Here is a 9,357-nt window from a genome sequence, read left to right as displayed (position 1 = left end):
GGGAGCTTTGTCCCGTCACACAGAGAACCTACATACACATACTTATTACCAACCTCTTCACTTTCCATATACCCTCCACACATTTACCTCACTGAAATCCAACCTTATAAAACAAGAATGAAGGTTTCCACACTGTGAAAGAATGTCCTATCTATTTACTTCATCCCCAATTTCTTCTCTGCCAAACACAGATTTTTGCCAGTAGCACCACCTACTGGTGACATCTGGTGTTTCAGCATCTGCACATTGAGCTGAGTGTTTAATAATAATAATACTAACATTTCTATAGTGCTTTTCTCTGTTGGACTCAAAACGCTCAAGAGGCCACCCTGCAGTGTTAGGGAGTCTTGCCTTGAACTCCTTACTGAATAGGTACTGACCCTAGCCAGGATTAGCACCCTGGTCGCCCATGTCAAAGGCAGTGGCCTTAACCAGTACACTATCCAGTGTTTGATGATTAACGGGGTAAATCATAAACAAGGTAGGCATAGGATTATTTTAGCTTTATGTAATAATGTGATACCCCTCTCCCCATACCCCCCCTTTTTTACCTAGAAACAGCATGCATCGTCTTTTCCACCTCCTCCTAATCACTTCCTGTTTGTCCATCCTTCTGTGGGTCACAAAGCATGACTTAAAGAGGACAATGATTAGGAATGGTCAATGAGATACAAATAATTCTGAGCTGAAGCAGGATTGTTTAAATTTAACCTGTATGCAGCTTGAAAATGGACCTATTAAATACCACTTTGGTTTCATTTCATTGCTCTATTTTCAAGGTGCATAATTTTCACGCTAAATTTGCATAATTCTGCATCAGCTTAGAATTATTTGCATCACACTGACCATCCCTAAGGGCCATTTTCTGCCAGCAGCATTTTGTGATCCGATTCCGATTGCATGTGGATCACAAAACGCTAGGTTCGCCTAAACTGATGTATCCCGCATGGGACGTTTCCATTAATGCGTGCAACATGATTTCACAAACACTGTCCCTGCTGCACAGGGAACTGCATAGCAACAGAAAGCACACAAATTATAGCAGAAACTTGCAGTGGGTATACATGAACAGCGGAGGAGGACACCAACAGAATGTTCATGTTGAATGCAAGTGTGATCATAATGCCTGTGTCTGTATTTTATTGGTGCTCCCCCATAGCTCACCTAGCTATGCGAACTGTAGAAACCTCAAAGCAAATGTAACCTTAAAGAGAACCAGAGGTGTGTTTAAAGAATGTTATCTGCATACAGAGGCTGGATCTGCCTATACAGCCCAGCCTCTGTTGCTATCCCAAACCCCACTAAGGTCCCCCTGCACTCTGCAGTCCCTCATAAATCACATCCGTGCTGTAAGGCTGTGTTTACATCTGTAGTGTCAGTCTCAGCTGATCCCCCGCCTCCTGCATAGCTCCAGTCCCTGCCCCTGTCCCTTCCCTCCAATCAGCAGGGAAGGAAGGGATGCAGGTGGGGACTGGAGTTCTGCAGGAGGCGGGGAGAGCAGCAGACTGACACTATAGAGATAAACACAGCCAGCTCTGACAAGCTGTTTGTCAGCAGCGTGGCTGTGATTTATGAGGGATTGCAGAGTGCAGGGGGACCTTAGGGGGGTTTGGGATAGCAACAGAGGCTGGGCTGTATAGGCAGATCCAGCCTCTGTATGCAGATAATATTCTTCAAACCCACCTCGGGTTCTCTTTAATAGATGTACAGATAATTGTGCAGTGTGTGGCAAAATTGATGTAAAACGATTCTGTAGTCGATTGGAACAGAAAATGTTATTAATCCGAATGTTGGATTTTAGGATTGAATCGGAAGAAAGAACATGCCCCAATCGACCCGTATATGGGAACAATCTATAATTACCTCCCGATTACTTACAATCTTTCGACACAATTTGTACAATCGAATCTTATGAAAAAATTGTACCATTTAGGCCCCGGTTGCTTGAACTCTCAACTAGAAAGTACGCATATCCGGCATCAAGTAATTTCCGACCGTGCTGGATAACCGAGACTCTACTATATATATTCTGTCTCCCTAAGTTCATGTTTATCAGCAAGCCCATATGAAGTATATTTAAGATAATTTAAAGGGTGTTGTTCACGCTCATCATAGCATTTTCTGCATGCCACTTACCGCATGCATGAATGAGTATATTACTTTTTTCGGGTATTTGTTTGTAAGAACTTTCCTGCTGGTTTTTGCCATTTTGATTTTTCCGTAGATAAAAATAAAGCTAACTTACATGAAAATGTATCTAACTTCAAAACTATGTGCAGATACTTACCACAGGAGGAGAATGCCTTTGAGTCCTAATGAGGCTTCCCACCTCAGCCATCGAGAACCAGCGGTGGTACCCCTGAACAGTCTGCAACAATAATAATCTAGTGATGGGCCTTACTGCTCGGGCACTGGCAGAAATAGCCAAGCCCGATTGGGTCTGCTCTACTGCGCAGGTGCAGATGGCTCGCACCTGCGCAGTAGAGCGGTCCCAATTGGGCTCTGCTATTTTCACCGGAGCACGACTGGTAAACCACTACTGCGCCTGTGTGGTGCGTCACTGGGGCCCCGATGGCTACTGCACAAGGGCTTGTCGGCAGACTTTCGTGGGTCCAACCCCTGGAATGGGGCTGCAGAGGACATCAATAAAAGCCTCTTCAGGATTCAGAGGCTTCCCCCTACTGAGGTAAGTACCCCTTTTTCCCTTCAGGTTCAGTTTAAGTTAGTTCAGATCTACTTAAAAGTGTAACAAGTGAATTTGTTTGAAAAAATTAAATGCCCTAGTAGTGGCAAGCCTCTGGATAGCACAGAGGCTTTCTGGATCTTCCTACATCCCACCATTCCAGTGAAGGGTCTCCTTTTCTATTTATTCAACTCTGGTGAGTGGAATAGGTTTCTTCTGGCCACAAGCATGGCCATGGATGAGTGCATCCAAGCTGAATATGCGCAAGAATGGTCTGCACATGCCCACTAAAATGAAGCCCCTTTGCGCGGAGGAAAAAAAGTTTTAGTCTTCTGGGCATGGATGAACCTTACTCTTACAACCCCAGCACTCTTCCAGTCCACAGCTGGGAGCATGGCCAGAATATGAAGAGGGAGCCTGCACAGGGATTCAGGAAGCTTCTGAAGTCTTCCAACTACTGAGGCACACTATACATACAGTAGTTTGTTCGGTTGAAAAATTACATATGCCCGTTGAACTCAACCAGGAAATATGGTGCTAAGTATCTAAGTCCCCCTCCCCTTTCCTCACTTCCGGTGTACATAAAATGTGGGCATGTATTTATCGTCAGTATAATTTTTTTTTTATAACAGGATTAATGTGGAAAAAGATGCTGCATGCTTATCATGTAGGTATTTAGAGCCTAATGTTGCTACCTCAATTCTAAGCCTCCTTACAGATTTTCTTTCTCCCCAGTGGCAATACTGTACCATCACTTCCAATGCTCTTTCTCCAGCCTAATCCTAAAACATTCTCTTCGTAGCACCTTCTTCTGCAATCTCTGTACAACTTTCATTTCCCCTCTAGGAACATCTCGTTGCCATCCCACCTGTTCATAGCAGTAGTGTCGTCATATTATACACACACCTTGTACACTAAGCACAAATTAAACATTGAGATCCATCCTGTAAACAGTTTCCTAACTAATGTTTTCCGGTAGCTCCTGGTAAGGTTGGTGGGACACAGGGCTGAGTGGACCTTCCATGGCCACATAATCAAGCCTTTTGGTGGGATTCCATTGTGTTTCCAGGCCAGCTGGAAGATGTAATCCCTCCAGCAATGTTTGGGTATCCCTCACAACTTACGGTACTCTAATTTGGTCATTCCTCAAAGATTTTCAGGGGATTTCATCAGTAGCTTCTGTACAAGATACTGTATCTGACCAACTCAACTGGGTGTGAGGCTTTCTTTCCTCCTTGGCAACACAAGGGTACATTCACAAAAACTGTGGTAAAGTTTGAGGCAGTGCACATCAGTTTTACCTATACTTATGTACACAAACTGTGCGATGCTAACATAACACACATTATACAAATGGTGTATTGCACATTTTACTAGCAATACACGCATTGTTTAGATAATGTAGGCTGCACTATACAGCTTGAGTAAGTACCAGTAAAATTGCCATGCGCACAGCAATTTCAGTGCAGTTTTGTGAATTTGCACCAATGTTTTTTCTGCTACAAACAAAAAGACTTTACAGGCGTCATTATACTACTAGAAATGCAATTAATTTAAAGCAATAACATTTCATAACAAATAAAAGTGTTGTTTATTTTACTTTACATTATGGGACTCTTTTTTTCAATTGTTGCCCCCACCTCCCCTCTCCAAGGGACCTACTATCCAAAGATATAATCAAAGGGTACAGGAAGGGTAGCTGTTTTTAAAGGAACACTGTAGGGGGGTCAGGGGAAAATGAGTTGAACTTACCCGGGGCTTCTAATGGTCCCCCACAGACATCCTGTGCCCGCGCAGCCACTCACCGATGCTCCGGCCCCGCCTCCGGTTCACTTCTGGAATTTCAGACTTTAAAGTCTGAAAACCACTGCGCCTGCGTTGCCGGCTCCTCTCTCCTGCTGATGTCACCAGGAGCGTACTGCGCAGGCCCAGTATGGTCAGTGCCTGCCCAGTATGCTCCTGGTGACAACAGTGGGAGCGAGGACACAGCAATGCAGGCGCAGTGGTTTTCAGACTTTAAAGTCTGAAATTCCAGAAGTGAACCGGAGGTGGGGCCGGAGCATCGGTGAGTGGCTGCGCGGGCACAGCATGTCAGCGGGGGACCATTAGAAGCCCCGGGTAAGTTCAACTCATTTTCCCCTGAACCCCTACAGTATTCCTTTAAGCCTCGTTCACACACAACGTAAGTTGGCTGTGGCAGCCGATAATGACCGCCTCAGCCACTAGTCAGGCATGTGTACAGTAGCCCCAGAATGCCACTCTGTAAGTGATCTGCCCAGCGGATCAACTTGGCAGAGTAATGGCCAACTCCTTTGTGCATGCCTCTCCCCTGCCTGCCGCTAAAGGTCAGAGGACCTACGCCAACTCCTTCCCAGCCTTTTATTTACACAGTACAGCGTACTTGCACTGAACTCTGTAAAAATAAACACTAGACATCAGGTTTACCATTAAGCTAACACCTGCCTTAACCAATAGGCTTACCACTGCCAGAGACCCTAGTCTGAGATACAGAGGTTGTTCTTGCACCAGACTGTTGTATCTCTGAACAAAGCTACAGAATAACTGTACATTTAACACTTTTGCTTTTTCAAATAAATAAATCAATTATCAGCTTTAGACATAACAGAGGCATCAGGTTCCATTTTTTGCAAAAATTCCCGAATTCCATTTCAACTTGTCATGTCACTTGGCAGTCATGTCAACAGGAGTCAGTTTCTGTTTCCTCCAATCTCTAGCAGTCACTCTAGAAAGATGGGCTCATTGCAATTTTGCCTGAGCAACGTCTCCCTTCCCCAAACAGAGACCTCTAGAGGATGGAGGGAGCAGCAGCTTCCTTTTGTTAAGAGGCCTGCCAGATCATACTAGCCTCACACACTGTAACTTACACTTATGCAAAATGGGTATGTTGTATGACTGTTATTTTAAATTTGATCTGCTTATCAAACCAGAAATTTTTTTGATTCCACAGTTTCCAGGAGATCTTATTTCAATGTTTTAATCCTTAACTTTAAGCTGTGAAAGGAATTTGAGTTTATTTGTAGTAATCTTATGCGTCTGGCCAGGTTTTCTTACATCCAGAAAGTGATATTTAGAAAACACTTGGCTGGTTTGCCCTCTCTTCTCTGCCATGTGACTGAAGCAGGGTCACCTTTTTGTAACACTGTAGAGGTCGCATGTGAGTACTTTTATCAGGATCTGGCATCAGCAGCACACAGATGACTGGATGTGTCCACACGTTGGACTACAGCAATATGAAAATTAGGTCAGCACGTAGCAGGCAGCCTAATGTAAACGGAAGATTTCCATGGTGAAGGACTTAAAGTTGCCGGCTTGCAAAGAAGCTGATATGCAGTTTATTACATCAGGTCTTAGATCCCAGAGAGGAAATGAGATGGTAAAAGAATCTTTCCCCATTGGAACTGTCATGAAAGAGCCTCCTTTTCACAGATGGCACAAGGTCACTGAATGACAGGAGCTGAGCGATCGTTGGTAACGGTCCTCTTCAGCTTAACATGCGCAAAAGGGTTGCTTCTTCAAAAGAGGAAAACGATTTTTTAAGTAATGTATGGAAACCACAATATGAAGATAAAAGCATTGTTGAAAAGTGTTTCTGTAAAGCAGATTATTAATCTCTGCCTACAACTGCCAGGAGGTGCTTGCTCATGTACCGCCCTGCACAGTACATGCTTATTGGATATGGCAGAGAAGCGTGTCTGTACATCACTCATGCACTGCCGCCCTAATCATCAATAAAGGACAACTGAAGCAAGAGGGATATGGAGGCTGCCATGTTTATTTATTTTTAAAGTGAACCAGAGACGAAGCACCCTCATGTATTTTACCATATATATCAGTGGGAACATTAGAGAAAACGCCTACCTTACTTTCTGTTTCATTCTGCACTGCACAGCTTGTTTCTAATCGGCCCTGATAAAATCCCAGACTGAGCATTCAGTCTGGCTTTGCTCAGGAATATTTATAGCTCAGTCTGTGTTCTCTCATGTCTCTTCAAGTCCAAGCCTGCCCCCTGCTGGCTCTGCTCAGGAATTATTATAGCTGAGTCATTATAGCAAAGCCAGACTGAATGCATCAGGTCTGATAAGAAACAAGCTGTGCAGTGCAGAATGAAAAAGAGAGCAGGGTAGGTGTTTTCTCTAATGTTCCCACTGACCTATATAGTAAAAAAACATGAGGGTGCTTTGTCTCTGGTTCACTGTAAGCAATACCAGATGCCTGGCTGTCCTGCTAATTCTCTGCCTCTAATACTTTTATGAATTCAATCAAGGAGAGCCATCACTTTTTAAAGTTGTGCAACCGCACCATTAGCGGGAGCCAGGAAGTGATTAGTGATCACCATAAAAAAAAAAGCAAGATTTTACAACTGTCTCATATTGCACATACAAAACCACTTTAATAATGCGATAGCAGAGTATAGAACACTCCCCAGCTGACAACCAGGAAGAAAAACAACCAATATTCACGCAAGTGTCTTATGAACAACTGAGATTATAATAATCATTAACTCGACGGATCTTTAGTGGAGATTGATACAGTCACATGACCAGCATTGTACAACTATTGCACTATAGACAGAGAAGGGACAGTTGCATGACACTGAGTGGAGTGTTATTGTTGTCGGATTTCAGATGGCAAATGGACAGTGGTGTGAGCAGTAAGTAGAGGCATTTGCTGGGCGACTGCTTCACATGGTAACTGTCATGCCGCTGAATTATGATTAAAATAGTGCGTTTGGCTAGTATAAGCGACTTTAAATGGTTTTAAATGCAGTAATTTTCTATAGCATTATTAAAGTGATTCTGTATGTGCAATATAGGACAGTTGTGAAATCTTGCTTCTTTTGTACTCTAATACTTTTAGCCATAGCCCCTGAACAAGCATGCAGCAGATCAGGTGTTTCTGACATTGTCAGATCTGACCAAATTTGTTGCATGCTTGTTTCTGGTGTGATTCAGGCACTACTGCAGCCAAATAGATCAGCAGGGCTTCCAGGCAACTAGTATTGTTTAAAGGGAACCAGAGGCCCCAGGAAAAAGATTCTATACATACCTGGGGCTTCCTCCAGCCCCATACGCACGGATCGCTCCCACGCAGCCGTCCTTTGCTGCCTGGATCCGCCGGTACCGGGTCCCGTCATGGCCGCCAGTCGGCCGGCAGACACGGCCAATTGTCCGCATCACACGGGGCTCCCTCCATATATGTGTGAGGCTGCTTACTGCGCAGCCGCATGCGTACTGGTATGGAGGGAGCCCCTGTGATGCGGACAATTGGCCGCGTCCGCCGGAAGTGACGGGACCCGGTACCAACGATCCAGGAAGCGGAGGATGGCGGCGTGGGAGCGATCCGTGCGTATGGGGCTGGAGGAAGCCCCAGGTATGTATAAAAGCTTGTTCTTTTTTTTTCCACCGTTCCTCTCTGGTTCCCTTTAACAGGAAATAAATATGGCAGCCTTCATATTATTCTCACTTCATTTGTTCCTTAAAGGGAACCTAAACTGAGAAGGATATGGATTTTTCCTTTTAAAAGGATACCAGTTGCCTGACTCTCCTGCTGATCTTGTGTCTGTAATACTTTTAGCCACAGCCCCTGAACAAGCATGCAGATCAGGTGCTCTGACTGGAGTCAGACTGGATTGGCTGCATGCTTGTTTCAGGTGTGTGATTCAGCCACTACTACATACACAGAGATCAGCAGGACTGACAAGCAACTGGTATTGTTTAAAAGGAAACATCCATATCCCTCTCAGTTAAGGGTCCCTTTAAGGGTGCCACTGACTGAAGGTGTGTTGTGTACAAGCCTTTTAGGCTAGTCCAGTAGGGCAAGTGAACTGCATAAATGAAGGACCAACAGTCAAGGAAAAAGCACCATTCAGTATTTTATATGCAACCAAACCCACAATCCACACTGTCAGCTTACCAATTGATTGCCAACTATGTAGTTACTGCACAGTTAAACATTGTTGCATGTCACATCTGGGGATTTCATCTGCTCAGTAATGAATTACTGCACCAACTACACCCAGGCACAGGAGGGGGGGGGGGGGGGGGGGGGGGGAGGTGAGCGTGGGTCAATCCTCTGCAAATTTATAGCGGCAATTTGCATAGCGGGTGGCCTGCTATTTTATCAGGCACCTATGTGGAGAAAATATTGGCAGGGTTAGGCGGGGGTATTTAGTGTTAAAGTGAACCAGAGACGAAGCACCCTCATGTATTTTACCATATAGATTAGTGGGAACATTAGAGAAAACACCTACCATGCGTTCTGTTTCATTCTCCACTGCACAGCTTGTTTCTTATCAGACCTGATAAAATCCCTGACTGAGCATTCAGTCTGGCTTTGCTATAATGACTCAGCTATAATGATTCCTGATAGGAGCCAGCAGGGGGCAGGCTTGGACTTGAAAAGACATGAGAGAACACAGACTGAGCTATAAATATTCCTGAGCAAAGCCAGACTGAATGCTCAGTCAGGGATTTTATCAGGGCTGATTAGAAGCAAGCTGTGCAGTGCAGAATGAAACAGAATGCAAGGTAGGCGTTTTCTCGAATGTTCCCACTGATATATATGGTAAAATACATGAGGGTGCTTCGTCTCTGGTTCCCTTTAAGGCCTGTACACACACTGGAATGAAGTTGGGATCCAATCCCTTTGGGCAT

The 9,357-nt window shown here is 44.5% G+C and overlaps 1 protein-coding gene across 6 annotated transcripts in view; it reads right to left on the bottom strand.

Annotated features, from left to right (window-relative positions):
• Positions 1-4,826: 4,826 nt before the first annotated feature.
• The window catches only part of LOC137521683 (BAR/IMD domain-containing adapter protein 2-like), a 172,185-nt gene continuing 167,654 nt past the window's right edge, over positions 4,827-9,357 (bottom strand). For 5 of the 6 annotated variants that reach the window (XM_068241291.1, XM_068241295.1, XM_068241294.1 and 2 more), the window contains one exon: positions 4,827-6,214. In XM_068241291.1, coding sequence (XP_068097392.1) covers positions 6,142-6,214 — 73 coding nt within the window. In that variant the 3' untranslated portion in view covers positions 4,827-6,141. The remainder of the gene's footprint in view (positions 6,215-9,357) is intronic. The other variant, XM_068241293.1, reaches the window with a different exon arrangement.

The sequence above is a fragment of the Hyperolius riggenbachi genome, chromosome 6, assembly GCF_040937935.1.
Source record: "Hyperolius riggenbachi isolate aHypRig1 chromosome 6, aHypRig1.pri, whole genome shotgun sequence".
Classification (NCBI taxonomy): Eukaryota; Metazoa; Chordata; class Amphibia; order Anura; family Hyperoliidae; genus Hyperolius; species Hyperolius riggenbachi.
The sequence above is the reverse complement of the archived record's forward strand: the minus strand, read 5'-3'. Positions and strand labels throughout refer to the sequence as shown.